At 37.0% G+C, this 24004-nt stretch overlaps 1 protein-coding gene across 4 annotated transcripts in view; it reads left to right on the forward strand.

Annotated features, from left to right (window-relative positions):
• nhsl3 (NHS like 3) overlaps nt 1–24004 on the forward strand; it is a 63704-nt gene that overhangs the window by 15205 nt on the left and 24495 nt on the right. The window contains exons 1-2 of one of the 4 annotated variants that reach the window (XM_039680672.2): nt 4416–4657; nt 6177–6477. In XM_039680672.2, the coding sequence (XP_039536606.2) occupies nt 6240–6477 (238 nt within the window). In that variant the 5' untranslated portion in view covers nt 4416–4657; nt 6177–6239. Of the gene's footprint in view, nt 1–4415; nt 4658–6176; nt 6478–21539; nt 21889–24004 lie in introns of those variants that run through there. The other 3 variants (XM_039680673.2, XM_089123328.1, XM_039680674.2) reach the window with 3 other exon arrangements.

The following is a 24004-nucleotide window of genomic DNA, read 5'->3' on the forward strand; positions in this document are numbered from 1 at the left end:
CATGAGGGAATGACAAATTTGCGACAGTACGGTTTTGGGAAACATTCGTGACTAGTTCATTTCTTCAACTGCGCAGTGTTCTCGTTGTACAGGAAACTCACCCCTGTACATTTGTGGTGTTTTAAGGTGCTTTTGGAATAAACTTGACCTTGATCAGTTTTCTAAATCCTTTTATCGATATATGCTACTAACATACTTTCTACCATGTGAAATTAACCGGTTTACTATACATGAGTTGAAAATTAGCATGCTCTTCAAATCCAAATATCTGAGAGAATCATTGTTAAACAAACACTGGTAAATGTTGATTTGATTTGAGATCTTTATTTTGAACATGTAAATAAAAAAATACAAATATTAATCAATGAAACAAGGAATATTGATAAAAAAAACAAAATGAACAACAAAGTAAAAATCCATACTTTCCAGTACTTGAAAAAAAGGAAAAACAACCCTCTATTTACATGTGCAACTTATGTACTCCTACCCACTCTTACTACCATATTTAAACAAATAACTAAAAATAAAAAATCGAAATAAATAATCAATCTATAATCAATGAAAATATTGATTCAAAAGTTCTATACACATAAGGATGATGTTTAAAGTTTTACATCTTTAAAATGTTTTACATTTTTCAGAGCTTCACAGCTCGAGAAGACATGGAAGGCGGAAAACAACCCAAGGCCTTTAAAAATCCTTGACAACCATGAATGCTTGTTGTTTGGTAGAAAGCATAGACCAACTGTTAGTATATTCATCACAGCTGGGTTGTGGTAGTCAGAACAGGAACCTAAGGGTAGTTAAACCTTAATAACCCATACCTTGACCTTCATTCTCACTTGTTCTCCTGTAGTGGAACAAGCTTTCACAGATTGAATCTGAACTGCCGCTGTGAGTTATAGCCACATTATTAACTTCGAACTCCTATAATGTTCATGGTCACTGATGAATGTACTCTATACACTTGTTAATTTGTTAACATTTACATTTATGCATTTGGCAGACACTTTTACCCGAAGTGATTTAGATTGCATATTATCAGTTCATGCATGGAAACCTATAGCCTGGGAATCTAATCCATAACATTGGCATTGCTATCATTATCAGTACAGTATTTATACTTATTTCGATCCATGTTTTGAAACTTATGGATGTATGTGGAGGCGTCTTTATTGGAGGCTAACTACATGGCATGAAGCAACAAAACTAAGTTAATAATTTTGTTGGCTTCTGTGAGATAAATTGCTTATACTTTCTTCATTTGGATGTTGCTTTGGTTAAAACTAAATATAAATGTTTTTCACAAAGCTACTCTTGGTAACCACGAGTAAGGCTTGATTTATCTTTGTTGGGAATGAGGAAATGTTCCATTTTCCCAATGCAATCCAATGATCAAAGAATCTGGCAAGGTTGAGTGTCTTCTAGTGGTAAATGATTGTGTATAGTACTTGAAATATACCCGCTGCCAGAGCTCCATGCTTTCACAACAAAACACTGAGGCTTTTGTGAAGGCAAAAGAATGAGAATTTCCATAGTTGCTATAGCAACATTTAAACATTTCAATGTGTTCGGAGGGACTGAATTTAAGTCTGAGTCATAGTAACCCCGCCCAATCCCCCACAGGTCCTCTCTCTCTCTCTCCCCTCTCTCTCTCTCTCTCACATACGATGCAAAGGAGTGAACATCCATGCCATCTTTTAGCCTTGTTTGAAAGGACACATGAACTCTGTAGTCCTGCAATGTTTAATGATCATGTATGATACATTATATCATATGATATATGATCTGTGGTTGTCTGAGAAAAAAAAAGTGTGCATGTATCTTCACTCCATGACCATTGAAAAGGGATCCAGATTGTGATCCCTAGATAGCGCTGATTTACTGGACCATATCTGGCTCAACCCAGAGCAAGGGGGCCAGGGGCCCGAGGTACTCCATCTGTGTTTTTCAAAGCAGAAAGAAAGTCAAACAAGCTTTGAGAATAAGCAGTCTCGTGTTTACAGATCATATTGAGTCGTCCTGGTATCCAGACACACGTCTCCCTTATCTCTGTTTACATTCAAAGTCACTAAATCTTCCCACAAATGGCCATGGCGTGGTGGAAAATACATTGACAACACATTTTTAAAAAAATCATGAAGGGTTGTACCTGATAATAAGGCTTTATTTCTTTGCATAGGGTGTAATAATATACTGCAATTTTCAAGACACTGATTGACTGTCTCTCTTTTGGTTTTAGATAAAAGGAACCTAAAATTGGATCGTTTGTGAGACACTCAAGTAAATATTGACAGGTCACTTTTGACACATCTCTGAAGAAACCCACAGGACAAATCAGGAGCCTCACAGTTTCACAGTAGCATACTATAGGAATAAATCAGGTAGAGCAAATTCATTCAAGTCTAAGATTAATGCTAATACAAAAATCCAAGATAACCTCATTCAAATATACTGGTAAATAATACAAGTCATAATAGTTGTAAATGCACAAAACACACTAGATGCAAGTACTAATACAATTAATTTTGAGTATTATGTAAAAACATTAACATTGTGAAATACTTTTATTTAAAAAAAATGTTTTTAAAAATGTAATTCATTCCTAAAATTTTACTCCAGTCTTCAGTGTCACACGATCCTTCAAAAATCATGCTGATTTAGTGCTTTAAGAAACAATTCTTATTAGTATTATCAATGTTGAAAACAGCTGTGCTGCTTAATATTTTTTTTTGCAGAAATGATTTTTTGATGTTCAAAAGAATGGAATTTATTTGAAATTTAATTTTTTGTAACACTATAAATGTCTTCACTGTCACTTTTGATTAGTTTAATGCATCTCATACTGTAGGATAATAAGTTAATAAATATGCTAGTCCATATAGCATGCACAATAAACACAAAACCATAAGCAAAAGACAGGAAACATCAGCTCAGAGCATGTTGTCTGAGCGGCAGTGCTCACATCTCTTGAGTTCACTCACCGTCAGCGAGGATGCAAAATGAAACCATATGAGCACGGTAACAGATCCCTTGCCATCGATTCCCACGGGACATGACATCACTATTAGCTCCGCTATTCTTAGCCTTCTTTCTATGGCTTCTAAAAACGAAAATAGCGAATTCACGACAACCAAGCCCTCAAAGTTCAAGGGAAAGTTCCTAAAAGAGGTTAAAGAGCTATAAGTCCCCGCACATACCCCTTATCTAACTGTGACATTGGTTACAAGACCTCATTAAGGTAGATAGTGCCCCAAAAAGTATTTGGGCACTCTTTGAATGTAGAGCATACATGGATGTAACTATTTTAGTGAATACAATTTATAAAAATATTGCATTTGGAAACAAATAGTCCTAGACATTTTCTCACAACTGACCATATGGCGCTATTCCACTGCTGGTATGGCTCAGTACGGTTCAGCTCGCTTCGCTTTTCCACTGCGTGGTATGACTCAGCTTGACGCTGCACGGCTCGGTTCGCTTTAGCTCGGTTGCTTTTCCACTGCAGTTAGTACCGCTTTAAAGTGGGTGGGAGTATAAACTGATCGATAACAGCGGTGGCTGTTACTGGCTTTTTAAATCTAGCGGGTTTGGTTTCTCGTGGCGATGTCTATTGGTCCCAATACAATGACGCTGGTACTGACGATTCTGTCTGACCAATCAGTGATCTGCAGTGTTTCACGTCACATTTAGTACCGGTACGGTACGCTTGGAACCTCAACAGACCAGGTACCATTTAAAGTGAGCCGTACCGGACCGTACCATGCCGTTACTTTAACCAGCTGGTCTAAAGGTGATGAAAGAAGTCAGTTCCCCTCAAGTTCACACAGATCTCCTAACCGAGTAACGCTAGTATCAATGATATATTATGTTTTTGTTATCTGATGTAATGAAATCCATACTTTCATAAGTGTGTCTGAAATCTCTAAATACTTTTATGATCCAATATAGGTACAATGCATTCGAAAATGAGACATTTTCCCTCATTTTAGTTACTTCATTCTTTTAGACTCGCTCAGCAGGGTCTACATGTCTCTCTCTAAGCATGTCAGTCATGTCGGAAGACATGCTACATCTCAGGTTTCAGAGCTTATAAATCACCTGTAGCTCATAATGAACATGTGGCCTGTGCAGCGCTGGTCTATTTTTCATATGTTTGACACAGTGATCAGCCATTTGGCTCCATGCCAGTGCTTCTAAACCAAAGACGGGACAGGATAGTGTCTCTCCATCACCTCTGAGATAGTTAACAAAACCAACAGTGCATGCATATGAAAGAGAAACAGGAGGAGTGGGTAGACGATGTCTAAGTGTGATAAGTGAAGGTGGAGAGGAGGGAAACCGTGTGTACATTGTGGTGAGAGCGTGAGAAAGAGAGAGAGAGAGAGATAGGAGGAGGAGAGAGTCAGGGAGGGAAGGAGCCAGTTTGTCACTGTGAAATAGTTGGGTGGAATACACGTGTGAACTGCAGTTCCTCTCCGCACTGCGCTGAATGGTGACCAGCGACTCAAACAGATAGGAGGGGGAGGACTGGCCAGCATGGAGCTCCACTCACCCAAAAAGAGCTGAATAAACAGTACAAAACAACTCTGCAGCAAAGACAAGACACACACACACAGAGAAACACGGACAAAAGGACGCAAGAAAGGAAAGCAAGGTACCCTCTGGCGTTTTTGTACACTTGTAACAATGTAAAAACTGTGTTTGTGAATGTGACAACTGTTTTTAGTTGCAAGCTGTAGTTTTGTAAGTTGATGAGTTTGAGTTTGAGTATCTTCTTACATGTGTGTATATGTGTTACTGCATCCAGATATTTTGTTTCTGGTCAAGTTACCGCAATGAGGTGTCTGAAGGATGTATCTTTCAGCTCTGCAATACAAAGAGAAAGAAAAAGGGAATAATTGAGAGACAAACACAGAACACATGGTCAGTTCTAACAAGCTAAAGCTCTTGTGGGTGAGTTGCGAATAGTGGAGTTTACTTCTGCATATTTCCTCAGAGATAGAGAGAGAAAGAGAGGAACTCTTCACACGCCCTTCTACTTTTGTTTTGTCTCTCATACCTCCAGTTTTCACACCATGACTAGATTAGAAGGCTTAGTGAGAATAAAGGTTTTCAGGGAATGAGGGTGTACAGTAGACGCTACATTTGCGAGTAAATGCTGAAACGGGACGTGCAAGTGCCTGATACGAAACACATGTCAGGCGTCTTTGGAGAGGGAGTAATTGTAACTTTTCTCAGATTTCCCTGTTTCTATGGGTACACCTGATATAGACACAGGGGCTGAACTGGTTGCTGACTTCAGGCCATTTCTTCTACTACACAGAAGTGTGACGTACGGGTTAAAGATCTGGGCTGGTAAATAAAACATTGTGGGTTCAATTACCGAATTGTGCCCTTGACCCTGGTTTGCTCGGGAGGGATTGAACTTGGAACAAGTGTACTGCGATTTTGATTCTAAAAAGACTGTGATACTGTGATTTTGCCAAGTAGGGCATGTTCCTGGATCAGTATTGCTGTTCCTGGTTGGCCCTAGAACAACATTCCAAACAGATTTTTGGGTTAGGACTGAGATTGTAGATTAAACATTATTTTAAACCTGTCTGATTTGATGGGTTATGGTTAGGATTAGGTTGTGTTGTTTGTTAGAAAAAACAACATTTTAGCAACAAAAAAAACTTTTTTGTTTATTTGTCATTTTAAAACTTTCATCCACCAAAATCAAAGTCATGTGGTGCAACCAACATACAAATATGGAAGCATAAAAACAGAAAATTCTAGGAGTCTCATACCTGTGTCAAGATCAACAAGTCTCTTAAAATAAAAAAATAATTTGTCGATTCTATGGCATGGTAAGGTTAGATCAGGTTGTAAAACGTCATGTGGTGCAACCCAAAAACGTACAGATGTTTATGAAGTAGTAATTCATTACAGTAATTTAATTGAAAATATTTACTGTATCACAAGATTTTTTTCACGTGTGGGGGGATAATACATAACTTTATTTTCAAAACCAAATTTCTAAACACGTTTTAAATTAGATTTAAAAAAAAAATATATTACTTATTCTTCTACATTCTTGAGTGTCATTGAGCCACATAACATTTTCTCATGCTTTTCTTCCTTTTTTTAAGCAATCCAAATGTTGAAATGTTTCTCTCACTTTTGATTTTGAGGCAGGTGTTTTGAGAGGAATACGAGAGCAGTTGGGTCAGAGATCGGTGGTCATTGGTCTAAGGATGTCCAGGAGCAACTCTACAGGGGATCTGGTGCCCAAGGACATTACTGAGATCCTGGCCCTACAGGCCAGTAAGAAGAAACGGGGTTCATCCTTAGGCCGGGCTTTTAGCTGGTTCAAGGGCAGCAGACGCAAGAGGAGTCTCAGCAATGGGCAAACTAGGTCAGGAGGTCCATGTGTGCGGTCTGGAGAGAGCGTTACAGCCAAACAGATTCAAGCCAGTAGTGAAGCCTCTAAAGGTAAGCAAAAACTTTTCCTGCTTCAGTACCTATAGATGCAGGCATTCATAACCTGTTGGAATGCAAACAACTGGGTTTGTTTTTGAAGATTTGGATTAGTTGATGACAATCAAAGATACGTGATTTTGATACAATAGATTAAAATACCGGTATTCACAATACCGTACAGATTGTTTTTAGCCAAGCTCTCTGGTGCCAGTCTGTCCAAACCTTGAACATGGATTATTTTATTTTTATTTTTTTCACTATTTAACTGGTTATCTCTGGGACATCCCTTATTCAAGCTGGATTAGGCTACAATAACAAGGACAAGTCTTCTCTGGAATGGCTGATCTGTTTATTGTTGTTTCTTTTTACTTTTTGCCTTCCTTTTTTCACATTTGTTTTTGGGCACAACTTTTCCACTGTAAAGACACCATTGATGTGTCATGATCGCTTTAGCTATGGTATCAGTTAGAGTGCTAAATAATAGTCATATTGTATTATCCATTAACTTTGGAAAATGAATTTAGACACCCACACACACACACACACACACACATATCCGTCAACTATATGTATAGTTGACGGATGACTGTTGTATGTAGGAATTCTATTATCGACACTTAAATAGCCACTTACAACACCCTAGCTAGAACACAGCAATCACATAGCAACACCTTAGCAACCACCCAGAACTCCCGAGCAATGCCCTAGCAACACACTATCATCATCCAAGCAAACAACCACAACAAACTAGCAAAATCATTACTTAAGCAACACCCTAGCAACAATTCACAACATCTAGCAATAACCTACCCAGAAAGACACAAGCAACCACTCAGAACTTCCTGTTAACACCCTTGCAACCACTTATAACAATCCTAGCAATGCCCTAGCAACCTAATATTGCCCAAGCGACCATCCACAACAAGCTAGCAACACTGGACACCCTACACCTAAAATCCAGGAAACCACTTACAAACACCATAGCAACCACTAGGAGCACCCTGGCAACACCCTATAATCCACCAACAACACCGTAGCACAAATCTTGCAACAGCTTAGCAATCATCCACCCTTTGAAACTACCTACCAATACAAGAATCACAATCACAAGAATACCATAACAGCTGCCTTAAAAGACTAAAAGTAGAATGTGCTGGAACTGAACTCTGTTCTTCACGAAGACCTCAAGGAGGAGGATTGAGGATCTCTGCCATGTGACATCTGCGATTGCACACCCTGTGTGCAATCTAAGATTGTGTGAACAATAATGGACACTACGTTCAGCATTATATACCCAAACTTTAAGCTAAGTGGTCTTGGGAAAATTTGCAAAGCCGGTCCCTGAGGTCCTCTTGGACATTGACTCTTTTAAAACCTGCTGGACCACTTTTATGTAGCGGTCCAACCAGAAGAGCAGAAGACTGTTTAAAATACTCGGATTCTAGACTCTTCTCTTCCTGCCCCCACAAGTCTCACACTCCCTCTGTTCCACTGAAAAAGCATGTAGACTGTGAGTTGCCAGAGTCAGAGTTAACAGACACTTGGGACTTTAGCTGGACTTACACTTTGAATAACATGTCATTCAGAGTCTTCTAGTCTTTACGATTTATAGCTTTTTCTGTTCTTCATGGGAGGGAGACAAAGCCAACGTGTGGAAAGGTCTGAGGGATGAAACACATGCTGTGTTATTGAAAGATGACTGAGGTTTCTTTTTTCCGAAATGCTTTTTTTTTTTTAAATTACATCCCTTTACTTTGCCGCACAATCTCTTTAATCTCTGTTTTCACAGTCTCCAATCCCTTGTGGGAAAAAGTGCACTTAACTGCACTTATGTGGACTTGTAGAGTACTTCAAATCTTAAAAGTATAATTAAAAAAAAAAATATATATATATATATATATTAATTTAATGCTAATATAACAGAGTATACTTTCATGGCTGTTTCTTAACACACTTACCAACACTATTGCACTTTCTAATGATGTAAAATTAAAAGTTTTGCTTAAAGTAACACCAGGTAACATTTCAACCTTCGTAATATATTTCCAAGTCTCTTGTGATGGTACATCGACTTACAATAGGTTGAATGACACGTCTGCCATAGCCTGACGGGGTCTGTAGCGTTTTTAATCGTACTTTTAAACTTCGGGTTTCGGGTAGTAACTGGCGAACAAAGAAAACTACTAAATTCGACTGCTTTACGGCATATACGTACTTCCACCACCACCGGCACTTCCTTAAAATCGGACATACGAGCCAAATGTTTTAGTTTTTTTTTTTTTTTTGTCTGCCTGACTATGTTACGGAAGCTATCTTATGCTTCGTTTATCTTCATGAATCAAGTAATGATAGTAGAGTAGTGAATTATCAGTCTGGTTGCTAGTAAACGATATTCTAGTTTTTGATGGTTAGCTATCGTCTAAACGGCATGTACAAGTTTGGTAGGGGCTACATTCTTGCAAGTAAATGTATAAGATGTACAAAATCATATTTTAGGATACCTAAGCATGAGGCTGGTTGCTAGCACATTTAGCACATGGCTAGCCAGTTTCTTGGGTGGTTGGTTGTTAGGACATTGCTAGGGCAATGCTAGGTGATTACAGTGGTCATGTAAAAAAAAAAACACAAAACATTGAACAGTTCCTCTTTCAATGTAAGTCTTTGTGATTTGGGTCAGCCTGCTTCTTGTGGGCCCTTCCCGAAACAAGTTGGGCTGTCCTGATTCAGGACATTTCTAGGCTTAGGGGCTCAACAGTGCAGCACTAACTCCTTGCGTCATTCCTGTTTGACTGAGCTCAGCCTCTGTCTGTCCACCACCATCCCTCCCTCAGAGCGCTCTATCAGTTCCGGAGGCTTTTTAGGGGGTGAGATCACTGTGCATGGGATACCCTCTAACTTATAAACACTGATCCCTTATCACATGAGTGAGAGAAGGGAATCTCTGTGTCTCACTTCTCCTAAAGTCAGAGATAGCTTTTAGTGCCTCTTCAACTGTGCATCCGTGGATAAGTAAATGCATGTTTACATTTATTTTAAATGCAATTAGTTGAACTTAAGAGCGCTTTTTAACTCACCTAAGTATAGGATTTATGCACATTTGCAACGAGTAAATTTAAAATATTCTATATTAACTTCAAATGTAATTTCAAATAACACTACAGTTAAAATTATATAAGTACTTTACATGTGCTCATATGTTTTATATGTAAATCACGACTACTAGAGTTTAATAAATAGTTATTTGACGTGTACATGTAAATCTTAAGTTGACATTGTTACAAATTAAATTAAGTTAAAGTGTACTGAAAAAACAGTCAAAGAAACAGAAAATCTACTGTGTAATTAAACTTAAAGGGATAGTTCACCCAAAAATGAAAATGCTTTCATCATTTCTTTCTTCTGCTGATGAATTTCTTTCTTTTGCTGAACACAAAAGAAGATATTTAGAAGAATGTTGGTAACCATATAGTTGACGGTAGCCATTGACTTCCATAGTATTTTTTCATACTATGGAAGTCAATGGGGTCCATTCATTGTTGGGTTAATCATATTCTTCAAAATAACATCTTTTGTGTTCAGCAAAAGAAAGAAATTCATACAGGTTTAAATTGGAACAAGTTGCCGATAAGTAAACAATGACAGAATTTTCTTTTTTGGGTGAACTATCTTTTAAGTGGCCTTTTATTTCTTTAATATAACATCATACTTTATACAAGTAGCCTATAAAATACTTTATAGATATTTATACAAATGAGTGCACTTATTTCCAAAAGAGCACATGCCTTATATATTTGTTTCATTATTTTGATGACTTTACTAACTTTAGATAACTTTAGTTTGAGGTCCAATTTTCACTATTAATTTTCACTCACTATTTCACTATTTGCTTATTAGCATGCATATTATATTGGTTGTTTATTAGTTAAAAATCATAAATGCATTATTTTGCACGTTACTATCTTTCTAACAATTAAAAAGCAGTAATTACAAGTTTATTGAGGCAATAGTTGTGGTTAATAGTTAGTTTATAGTGTGTATTGGACTCTTATCTAAAGTGTGACCATTATTTCTATCAAATATAAAATATGGATTGTCTTTAATGATGGTGGCATTTAAAACATTTTGGAAATAAAATGGTAAAAAAAACTAATTTGTCTTGAAAAATGCTAATTTCCATTTATACCGTTTTATCATAGTTTTTAAAATATAATATTTTATTTATTTTTTCACAGTTTGTTTTATGATTTCAAAATTTTATGACTGAAAGCCTGGGCCTGCGACAAGCGCAAAAGAATACAATCTATATTTTAAAAGAAACTAGAGGTATGGTCAAAATTTAACCTAATGTGACTTTCATACTGTATAACAAAAAGAAACATTTGAATTGTTAGTTTTCATTCACATCAAAAGAGCGTTTAGTTGAAAAAACATGTGGGACAAGAATAATGGAGAAAACAGGGTTGATTTTACTCAACTGGTCATTCATATTGTGAAGGCCAGACATCTGTTAACGATGATCTTGAATGCCAACGTAGAATGATGACTTGTGGTCAGAGGAGGGTTGAATGAAACATGAGCCTACCGTAATAGCTGTGAAATAAAGAACATGTGAATATTTAATGGCATTTGGAGACACCGATACATCCCAGCGCACGTCACACAGACACACGAAAGAACAAAGTGATAGTAACTGAATGTTCCGAGCGCCCAGAGAACTCAGAGAACGGTTAGAGAACTGAAGATGAGAATGGGAAACTGTGATAGACATAGGGTTAAAACTGTAGAAAACAGCCTTGCAGGATTAAGGAATATGAGGAAATTTTCACAAGAAGTATATTTAGTTTTCTGAGAAGATTGTGATAAGTAGGCCTTTACAGACAGATTTCTTTTACCACAGATTTCCACTGATTCTGATTGGTCAATCTCAGCATTTTGCAATCAAATATTTTTATGTCATGACCACTAATTAAATTCCTGATTCTGATTGGTTGGTTCATTCCAGATCTTTGAAAGTGGCTATATAGTATTATTGACTGCATTGCAGTTGTAAATCCCTTTCACAGCATCTTGCACTGTTTGTAAGATAGATCATCAGTATGTTTGGAAGTAGTTTGATTCACAAAATTATTTTAGTGCAGAAAAATATTTTGAGAAAGACACACATGTGCTAACTGTAGCAGGACAATTGATTCTTGACTGCTGAATTTATTGATTATTAATACACCCTGCTACTCTGTATCACCCTGTATCAGCTACTCTGCTACTCTGTGTCATGGCCGAATTACCAACTCAGGTGTGCATTCAGTTTTAATAATGAATTAGTTTGGAAATAATTTGATAGTCCTTTCAACTACCAATAAGAGTCTGGTTAGGGATCATCAGCTCCACAGAAAAAAAAAAGCAGATTCAATAAGGGTCTGATGAAAACGAATACGCTTTGTCTAATCAAAAAAAGTTGTGGCAACAGATTACAAGCAATATTATTAATTGAATTTAACAAATTAGAATTGAGTAATAATTAATCAAATTAATTCCTTAAAAGTTAACCATTTAAAATGAGTAAAACAACAACAAACAAACAAAAAACAAACATTTAAGTCACCATTATGGTGATCAGTGTTTGTTTTAGGATTGTTTTAAAATGACGGTTTTCTCCTTCAGTGATTCTGCTTGTTGTTAGTTCTTAATTAATCTTTGACGTCTGTCTGTTATTCAGATATTTTTGTTAAATTTTTGGGTGTAAACTTTACTCATTTTAAATGGTTAACTTTTAAGGAATTAATTTGATTAATTATTACTCAATTCTATTTTGTTAAATTTAATTAATAATATTGCTAATATTTTATTGATGATTAAGCGTATTAATTTTTACAATGTAAGAACAGAAAATTATAGCCTGAATAATAGATGTCATTATTTTTATCTGTGCATTTTTATTTAATTTTTTTAGCAAACATGAGACGCTCAGATACATTTACAAAAGTTTGGGGTCTGTAAGTTTTTTTATGTTTATGAATGACGCCAGCTGCATAGCCTGCATTCATTTTAACAAAATACAGTAAAACAAACGTATTTAAAACAAATAGTATTACCTTTTAAAATACTTTTCTATTTGAATATTATTTTAAAATGTAATTTATTCCTGTGATGGCAAAGCTGAATTTTCAGCATCATCACTCCAGTCTTCAGTGTCACATGATCCTTCAGAAATCATTCTAACATGCTGATTTTTTGCTCAAGAAACATTTCTTATTAATCAATGTTGAAAACAGTTGTGCTGCTTAAAATTTTTGTGGAAACCGTGATACAGATACATAATTTTGAAATGTAGTGCATTTTCACTTTTTCTGTGCCTCTTTTGTCCTCGAGTCCCAATCAGCCAAGTCATCTCATGTGTCTCAGTGTTTGCGGTTTTCAGTATGTAACTCGCAGTAATCGATACACCTGTTGACATATTTGTTTCACCGTTTACTCCAACAAAAGCTCTCTCACCCTCTGCCAGCCTTTGTATGAAAACAACCAGATAGCCCACTGATAGCTTATGAACAGCCACTCACCATGTTTTTCCATTTACATAAGAAAGCATTAAGTCTTATTACTTTATTCTTATTACCACAAACCTGTCAGGGAGACTAAAACACACTTCTCACACACCTCTTTTAAAGTAAGATAAGCAGGGTAAATCATGGGATAAAAAGTCGCTTTTCCCTTTGCAATAAGATTTTATAGCTTCAATACAATATCTGAGAGCTGAACCTCTTAGCTGGACTGTTTTATTTCAGTTGTGGCCGTAATGTTGGTGGGGTGAAACAAGGGCACTCAGACAACATTAATAGATGAAATGGGAGTTTATGGCTCTAGGGAGAAAGAACAGGAATGAGGTGAGTCTAAAAGAAGCTGCCAAGGTCATGAACAAATTCTCTGACCCCAGTCTGTGTCGTGATGGTTACACCCAACTGTCCGACAAACACACGCAACCTCAACAAGGGGTGCTGACACACCTACATGTTGCTGCTGTGCAGCCAGATAACAGTATGGAGACATTTCCTGTTGTCATGGCAGACGGCCCATGACCTTTTGACCTCCATATCTCTTTGTTTAGTTCTGCGAATAGCATTGGAGATGGAATAATACAATTGCTATGTCAATAAATGTATTCTTTGCACAGCACATGCTATTGAAGTCGACATGATATGGCACCTGCAAGCCATTTTACTTGTGTAATGTGGGCGACATTTGATTTTATTTTTTGAGTCTTTATATTCATCAATGTAAATGAGCTTCAACCTTTATTACCCTTGGCTTTATAGGGATAGTTCAATTTGAAATTAATTTTTGATATGTTTTAGCTTACCTCAAGGGCATCCAAGATGTAGGTGTCTTTGTTTCCGCAGTATTTTTCAATTTAGAAATTTTTAGGTCAAACCGTTATTGTCTATCAGTCATATAATGCAGGTCTATGGGGTTCACCTCAAAGAGCTTGCACATAGAAGTTCAAATTAAAAATAATTTAATGACTCGTAAATGTGAGTACACATTTATGGCCTAAGACACGAAACGAGCGGTTTGTGTGAGAAAACGAACAGTATTTATATCGTTTTTTTACCTTTTGTACCTCTCAGATCACTTGGACGTGGCTGTGTTTACAAGAGGTGAAAAACGATATAAATACTGTTTGTTTTCTCACACAAACCGCTCATTTCATGTCTTAGGCCATCGATGTGAACTTACATTTACGAGTCATTAAATCATGTTTAATTTGGACTTCTCTGTGCATGCTCTTTGAGGTGGACCCCATAGACCACCATTAATAAAAAAATCAAAATACAAAATATCAAAATTGAAACTACTGAGGAAACAAAGACACCTACATCTTGGATGCCCTTGAGATAAGCTAAAACACATCAAAAATTAATTTCAAAGTGAACTATCCCCCTTTAAAGGATCGCATGTACTCATTCTCAATGATTCCCCTGCAGTAAGGCACTTAGCTATGGTATCAGTTAGAGTGCTAAATAATAGTCATATTGTATTATCCATTAACTTTGGAAAATGAATTTAGACACCCCCACACACACTTAATTTAATAATAAAAAATACCAAACTCGCACCTTATTGTAAATATAGGCTGAACAGGCAAGTGGACTCAGAATATGAACTTAACACGCAAAGTTTGACGCTGAGCTATATACTGGCATAAAGTATTTCACACACACACACACACACACACACACACACACACACACACACACACACACACACATATATATATATATATATAACAATTTGACTTCATGAAAATATTGAAATATAACCAAGACCATTTTTGTCATTTTGGAATAATGTGCACTAAAGATTCATGCTAAATAAGACAGAGAAAGTAAATAGGATACATATTGATTACATTTTATTTTTTGATTCTCTGACTTAATATTGATATCAAAAGCTCTCCTAAATAATTATGGAATTTGTTCATACCCTTGCGAAAGTTCAAATAGTTGCTGACCATGCTGGATTTCAGAAGCATTAAGGAAGTATTCTTTCAACATGTCAAAAAGCTTTGAAAGAATTAAGTCTGCTTTTTTTGTTAAGCACAACACATTGCTCTCTCCCACGATTACCTCTGCATTGACACCTCTCCCATACCTTTTGTTTTTCTTGGTGTCCTTCCAATTGGTTGACGTAGAAATAAAATCTCTTTTCAGTTCTTATAATGGCTCATGACTCATCATCTCACCTTGACCTTGAGTCTCTTCTACCTCCTCTAGCCTCTTCATAACTCTGGCACTGTGAGCAGGCATGCTAGGAATGAAGGCAGTGAACAAAGAACACACACATACACTATGATCCAGACTTTGCAACTTCGAAGATTTGCTTTGCAATGGCCTTGAACAATTAAAAATGGAGGAAACAATGTTAAAACGATAGTCTGAAAAGGACAAGCAGTTCCTTCTGAGAGCAGGTGAATTACGTTTGTAGGCTGGCACCAAATAAACTGTTCGTGTGTCTGCCAAGTGTTGGATCTGTTGGAATGCAGGTGGATGGAATTCAGTTTGGTGCCGCTTGGATTTCACCCCTCATTCCAGGATGGCAATATTCCAGCAAATCTAGAACAATTGCAGATTTGTGCAAGAGAAAACTATTAACTTTGGCAAAATGTTCTCACTATGTTTTGCTTTTTGCCACCATAAAGAATAGCAAGAGCAGCAGGTTTGAGTTACTGGTCAGGGGTCTAATATGCATGCCATGAACCAATTTTGGGTACATTTGACTCATAGTCACATCTTTGAGTCACATCTTTAAATGTTATCTACCCCTTAAGATTTGTGAGTATATATGCTATAGTTACTATATGGTTATATACATATACATATCATAACTTTGGCTTTTTTGGCAGTTCAATTGGCAATTGCGTTTTTTTTAAAGTACAAGTTTTCACAGTTAATGTGTTTGTATAATAATGAGACTTTCCCTGAAATTCAGCAGAAGGCTTGTTCTTTTTTCCTGGACATATTTCATCAAATTATTTTAGCATAAAATATGTTTAAGATAGACCCACTGTCCTCGCATGAGGACATCATTTTATGCAAAAACTACTTCCTGTACAAAAACAAATTTTAGTTATTATACTTATTAGGTCCTACTTATCCCAAATAGCAAGAAAAAATATAAAATGCAAACCAGGCAAACTCTCGGGTCTCAGGAGGATATTATAATAGCTCAACTTAACAAATAGAATAGAATTCCACGTTTTACAGTGTGTCTTGTGATTGTCATTGCACGATTTACCTGTCCAAAATGGGAAATTGAGCAAGACATTTTTGGGACACCATGACACACTTTGTGAAAATGGGTCCGTCCCAGCTAAAGGCCCGTTCAGACCAAGGGTGAACAATAACTATAGCATTTTATTAATCATTCTAATTCAAATTTTTAGCTAATGAAAGATTAAAACATTGACAGGCAATCAGAATCCACAAAACATTAACAAGACCAAGCATTTAAAGTGGAAATTGGCATAACTTGTAATAAACAGAATGTTATTGTTATAGTTATCTGTATAGTTATCGCTCGCTCTTTGTATGATCGGGCCTTAAACAGGGATGTCTGGTCACCATATTTGTGCAATTCTCTACTTTAATGTGTAACATCAGGCTTAGCAGTATTTCATTCAAAGTACATATTAAAAAATCCTCTCAAATTCTGCCTGGAAGCAATTCAGAGTCAGGCGCATGAGGTAAAGTTATCTGAACACACTTCTGTCTTACGCAAGCATATGAAAGGGATCTCACACATATATCCATGCTTAGTCATGCACAGATGGTGGTTATAATTTCTAGAAGTGCACGAAAAAGAAAGTTCACCTTGACAATAGGAGCCATGAACATTGCTAACTAATTTGAATAGTCTTTACTGCTGGTGGTAAATTCAAGTTATTAGAAGCCAAGCATGCTAAAATATGTAAACATACACTCAAGGCTAAAGGGCTGTGGGGATAATTGATCCTTACTGGTCAATCACAGCATTCAGATATTAATGAATGATACCTATTGGCGAGATTTGAAAGAAATGTCTTTGTCCTGCTATAAAAGACATAAGTCCCGACGTGTAAATAAAACATTGTTATTCTGTGGGCGCAGTGATACACCCAGTAGCTGGCGGACCAGTCTTTTATTTCATGGGCCACAAGGGGGCGTAAAACAAAACAAAATGTATTTTTAGGTTTGTCAAATATTAAAAGCTATAAACCTGCTTTAGAATTATATATAATTTGAAATCCACTTGCTAAGTGAAAATTTTCCAGATCACATTTTAATATTTTGTTTATGGCTTACACTGAGAGTATTAAAGCCAATTAGAAACATCACATTTAATATTTTGTCAGACTTTATTCATAAATTTCAATAAGGTCACATTAGTTAACATTAGTTAATGCATTAACCAACAGTTACATCTTTGTTAAGGTTAGTTAATAAACAAATAACTGTTCAGTGTTTATTCATATTAGCTCAGATCCATTAAAAAATCCTAACAGATTCAACGTTTAGTTTATGTTAATGTTGAATACCTAAGATTAATAAATGCTTTAGAAGTGTTTGTTCATTGTTAGTTCATGTTTAACCAAATGAAAATTGAACCTAATTGTAAAGTAATACCAAAATATCAATTTCTAGTCATATTTTAATACAGCTTCGGTTTGGCAAATGTCTAAATAAAGCAGTTCATTCAGTAATCTTGTATATTCACAATCGCAGTGTGAAAAACAGGAAACAGAGAAAAGCAATTTTCTAGCCGAGACAAAGTTTCTCTTAAGAAGAACCGAAGTATGGCATGAAAACAACTGACACACTTTTGTCACTTCGAGCAATGATGAACGAAGCAGGCGGCAGGAAGGAAGCTGGTAATATCACTACACCTTCAGGGCATTATATTTCTGACTGTCAGTTGAAATTCCTGTCTTCAGATCACAAGCCTCACAAATATCATAGCGTGTCCCAGAGCATATTCACAGGTAGAGAGGGAAGAAGCAACTGAATTCAGATGAGCTGGATCGCCTGGGAAGAACGATAGAGTATGTACAAAGAGCCTAATGCGGAGCTAAATAAGGGCGGCATTGATTTATAAGGCATTACTATCCATTAGTCTGTGATGATGCCCTCTGAAAGCTTCTTGCGCTATTCAGATTACTACGTCTAAGTGTCTGTAAACTGAGGTTTAATGGAGACCTACTTGTCTTTGTCAAATCTGGAATGGAATATGTTTTTAATCCTGGAGTTGGTCTATGGCCAGACATCATAAGAGTGATGTTGAATAACTTTGTCTTCTTGATATATGGGGATCTTCTAAGTGCAATTATGATTGTTCGGCAGAACCAGTTGTGGTGGCATCTTTGCTTCAGTTGTTTATGTGAATAGCAGATGATGTAATATGGATAATGTTTCAAAGTGGAGAGAAATGTATGCAAAGATCAGTTTGAAATGCAATGCATAGACCATGAATCTGGTATGATACTGCAGATTGAAATAGTCGTCATAGTTTTTGCTACAACCCTTTTCTTCTGCATGATTCAAGTGTTCCCCGGCCAAGTTACAAGAGGATAACGTAATTCCCAGGATTCCATTATGTTAGCATCTGCTTATGCTGGGGCCTCCTGTGTTTTCTGTCTGTTTTTGATTAACAATGATTTGTAAAGCTTTCGGTATTTGTAAAACCAGGACTCTTGAATACAGTGAGAGGAAGATGGAGGGGAGGAAACAAGGGAAGGGGGGGCCCAACTGGTACCTGGAAAAGGTCAAGAACATTCCAGAGGCACCGTGTTCCCCTCCTAAAATCTCCATTGGGCATTCCTTTTCTTCCAGATCATTACGTAGTGCAGAAAAGAAAAGGATAGTTTCCTTCTAAACTTTTATTTTGAAATGTACCGTTAGAATTAGAGCAGTAGAAACGGGCCTTATCTTGTCCACCATTAATGCACTTCTTGGTATAGATTAGAGTCGAATTAAATATTATGTTACCTGGTAGGAGAGAAACCTGGTAGTGAAAGACAGTAAGCTGGGGGGAGAGAAAGTTGGAAACACAAGAAGAGTGTGACACAAGAGGACTGCACCAGAAATAGGACAGAGAAAGGGATGCTGGTGGAAGGCAGATCCATGGTTGAAATGGGATGAGGGTGCTGCAGTTGAATCAGAAGTTGTTTTTGTCTGGTGTAAACTTGAATTATGTGCGTACAGCAGTAAAGATAGAATCTCTATGTTTCCACCTACACTCACCTAAAGGATTATTAGGAAAAACCATACTATACTGTGTTTGACCCCCTTTCACCTTCAGAAGTGCCTTAATTCTACGTGGCATTGATTCAACAAGGTGCTGAAAGCATTCTTTAGAAATGTTGGCCCATATTGATAGGATAGCATCTTGCAGTTGACGGAGATTTGTGGGATGAACATCCAGGGCATGAAGATCCCGTTCCACCACATCCCAAAGATGCTCTATTGGGGCCATTTTAGAACAGTGAACTCATTGGCATGTTCAAGAAACCAATTTGAAATGATTTGAGCTTTGTGACATGGTGCATTATCCTGCTGGAAGTAGCCATCAGAGGATGGGTACATGGTGGCCATAAAGGGATGGACATGGTCAGAAATAATGGTCAAGTCGGCCGTGGCATATAAACAATGCCCAATTGTCACTAAGGGACCTAAAGTGTGCCAAGAAAACATCCCCCACACCATTACACCACCACCACCAGCCTGCACAGTGGTAAAAAGACATATGGATCCTTGTTTTCATTCTGTTTACGCCAAATTCTGACTCTGAATGTCACCACAGAAATCAAAACTCATCAGACCAGGCAACATATTTCCAGTCTTCAAATGTCCAATTTTGGTGAGCTCTTGCAAATTGTAGCCTCTTTTTCCTATTTTTAGTGATGAGTGGTACCCGGTGGGATCTTCTTCTGCTCAAGGTTGTGCTTGTTGTGGCATCACAAATGCTTTGCTGCATACCTCGGTTGTAACGAGTGGTTATTTCAGTCAAAGTTGCTCTTCTATCAGCTTGAATCAGTCGGTCCATTCTCCTCTGACCTCTAGCATCAACAAGGCATTTTCACCCACAGGACTGCCGCATACTGGATGTTTTTCCCTTTTCACACCATTCTTTGTAAACCCTAGAAATGGTTGTGCATGAAAATCCCAGTAACTGAGCAGATTTAGAAATACTCAGTCTGGCACCAACAAACATGCCATGCTCAAAACTGCTTCAATCACCTTTCTTTCCCATTCTGACATTCAGTTTGGAGTTCAGGAGATTTTGTCTTGACCAGGACCACACCCCTAAATGCATTGAAACAACTGCCATGTGATTGGTTGATTAGATATTTGCATTAATGTGAATAAATTGAACATGTGTTTCTAATAATCCTTTAGGTGAGTGTATGTGGAATATAAGATCTCTAAGGGGCTGTTTACACCTGGCCACTTAGCTATCCGATCGCGGAAAGACCAGGTGTAAATGCCCTCCGAAATGCATTTGAGACGGATTTGAATCTGATCACTCAAACCACATCAGGAGAAGTTCTGGGCCGCATTCCAAACAAAACTGGACAAGTGTAGGCTAAATGCATCTGTTTGTTGAAACCACATATGTAAATTTTACTCCTCCCCAAAAAATCCAAAAAAATAAACGTGTGAGAGAGTGTTATAGGCTATATGTCATGTCATAGTCAGATACAACGACGCTACTGCAATACACATTACCACAGATGAGCAGCTGATCATCTATTCACCAAACCAACTCGCAAACTATCGCAAATCAAAGTGAAAGTAATGCCGAGTTCAGACTGCACGATTTTCAAAGTAGTCAGGTCGCTGTTCTTTTCACACTGCATGACTATCTTAGCCGGCATTCAGTCGCTGCTGTGTTCAGCAAAAAGAGCGAATAGGGCCTAAAGTAAAGTGTAATACTATTTAAAGAGCTAAATCTCCCCATATACAGAAGACAAATAAATACCAAAAATAAACTCAATACAAAAGTAACCCATATCAAATATTTTATTTTGGCCATTGACAGCATGGTGTAAATGTGCTACTTTGTAATTAAAATAACGGCACAATACCAACATCTAAATCTAAAATACCGTAAAAATAAGCATAATTACCTTCCTGCAAAACATTTTTTTTTTTTACAATTTTTCTGCAGACAATTTATTCTTAACAGCTTTCATAAGTTTCACCCACCAACGGATTAGGAAAACATTTCTTGGATGGAGTCAGTGGGTTTTATTGGATGATGGCAAAGGAAATAAAAGCAGGCATCTGTGCAATAAGAAGTATGAACTGCCTAAGGTGAGATCTATAAAACAGACCTAGGAAAGAGCGATAGACAACAGAGGATATTCTCAAATGTGTGAATCCTGATAGTTAAACTCCATCCGTTTACAAATGTGTGAGTCATTTAATGTGTGCTTGGGTGTGTATACAAGCATGAGTGGCTGAAGCAAGCACATATCCCTCCTTTCTCACATTCCAAGTGGCTGGAGTGAGCTGTGACTGATCATCGCTGAAAGCGGTGTGGTCTGAAAAACAGAGGCGAGGAGGGAGGGTCTCGTACACACACGCTCTGCACACACTCACGGGATCACAAGCACAGCAGAGAGTGGGACAAATCTGTCCCTGAAGCGGCAACTGGAGTGCTAAGCGGGAAGAGGAATATACTGGCATTGGGATTGGGAGAAGGAGGGAGAGAGCAAGGAAGCATATGGATCTCCAGGGGGTTTCGGGAGTCTAGAGCTGGTAGGGTCTGATATCAATGCCATGGGGAACTCCAATAGCAAGAAGAATACCAAGGCCAACCTTACTAGCAGTCACCACACTAGCAGAGTCAAGTCAATCTGGCACTTTAGACATGTGGATAAATACAAAACAGGTAGGAAAGCTGTATACTGCAATTGATAACGTGTTTTGCCCAGATGTGATACTTAAACTAAGTTGTCTGGTAGTGCTTTATTAATTTAGATTGTATCTGATGAGTATGCATATTCAATGTAGTATGTATACCACATTTGTCTGTACATTTATTTCAGTAAATGTGTGTGTTTATATACTGCATATCTGTCCCTGAAAAACTGATATTGATTACTAATGTGATATAATACTGTGATGGCACCATAAAGGTATCAGATGGTAATAGCATGGTACTTTTATATAGTATTCCCTTTATCTTGGTGCATGTTTAGCAAACCATGGAAGTATCATCATCCATGGAAAAAAAAACTTGAAGTAGGCTAACTGTAGTTGGGCATCTATCAATCTCTTTAAAAATAATTAATAATAAGTTTAAAAATAGCATTATTAAAAAATAAACTAAATAAATATAATTTTAATAATTCATTACTAGTGTCTACACATTTCCAACAAAGTACCACTCTACTTTTTGGTAGCTTTCTGTTATCGATACACTCTATTTTAAAGTGACGTTGTTAAAGTGTAATTACACAAATAAGCAATGAGAAATATTAATTAACTACATGTACGTTGGGGTCAGTGTTTGGTTTTGGATTAGGGTTAGTTACTTGTAATTATGCATTATTTACTGTTATTACTAATAGTAAGTCCATCATGTAACATCATATGAAACATCATCAAAAAACAGTTACCTCTGTTCGTGTGGGAATCCTGAGAAATGTTGTGCTTTTGTCAGAATGGCTGGGAAAGAGATCCAGGTGTCTCCTTCCTGTGTTCCAGTTTGTTGGTTCAATGGCTGGGAAGGTTTGGGAGTGTTACTGAAATGGAAAATGCTGTAGCCTAAACCTGTCATACTTCCATCATGGCTTGTTTTCCTCAAATTCCGTGCAACCACGGCTATTATTAAGCGTCCAAACTTTCTGTTGTGTGCAACCTGTCATTTTCCAGTGCGTACTAATGTGCATCAGCTCGGTTCTGTGACTTTGAATGTTTACGGCAGACAGTCAGTTCTCTGTCACTTAAAATTACAGGGGAATGCCTCAGCACTGAAACACAGAACAGAAAATGAAATCAAAAGTGCACATTAAAGAGCTGCTGTTTACAGATATGAACAAATCTCCTCCATTTTATCCTTGTCTCGGTTGTGCCTTAATAAAAAAACGAGATTCCTGTCCTCAAGTGGAACATTTCACCAACCTTGCTTGCTTTGTAAGGCGCTTCACTTTTCATGTGACGCAAAGACTCCTACATTAAAATATCTGAGTAGCGAAAATGGAATGAGGAAATTATCCTATTAGCAATAATGTAATTTGTGTGTTCGGGAAGCATGACCAAATACTAAAATGCCGCCCTTTCTCAGAGTGTTACGAAAAAATACTTCAATGGACCTTTTTCACATACTGTGACTATGCGTTTCCATAGTTATCAGCATCACAGATCTTTGGAAATATGATTTTCATCTTTCTCTCGTGACTGCTGTTACCAATCTCTATACATCTATATTTTCGTATTATTCATTTTTTACATTATGTGTTGTCTCGTGTTTACCCAACTTCTGCTTCAGAAGGGTCATAACCATTTTGTTTGCCATAATTTATAAAAAAAACACTGAAGATAATCTTTGTAATACAAAAGCTTTTCTTTCTCAATGAAAACATAGAAGATAATGCCCGTCATGGTGATAAATTAAATTATTTTAATGAAAACATGTACTGTAGACACATACTGTACTCCTCATATACTGTAGACAAAAATCTAGATCGAATTGTCCTGTATGATACCTGAATGAACACCAGTAAACCAAAGTGCTAGCAGGTTAATTAACTCACCCAAATGCACCATGTAAACATAAATAATGAGATTAATCGGATATATACACAACATAAAGGTTTTACAACTGAAACTGCACATGACAAAAATGCACAAATAATATCGACAAATACGTTGCTAGTTTGAATGTGTAACTCCCATTGTAACAATGCCTTAAACATGGAAAATAAGTAAAGCATAAAGAATTCATAACATTGTATTAGCACTGAAGTGACATGAAGGCCAAGTATGGCAATTTGTCCTATGCA

The sequence above is a fragment of the Pimephales promelas genome, chromosome 18 (genome assembly GCF_988280905.1).
Source record: "Pimephales promelas chromosome 18, fPimPro1.hap1.1, whole genome shotgun sequence".
Classification (NCBI taxonomy): Eukaryota; Metazoa; Chordata; class Actinopteri; order Cypriniformes; family Leuciscidae; genus Pimephales; species Pimephales promelas.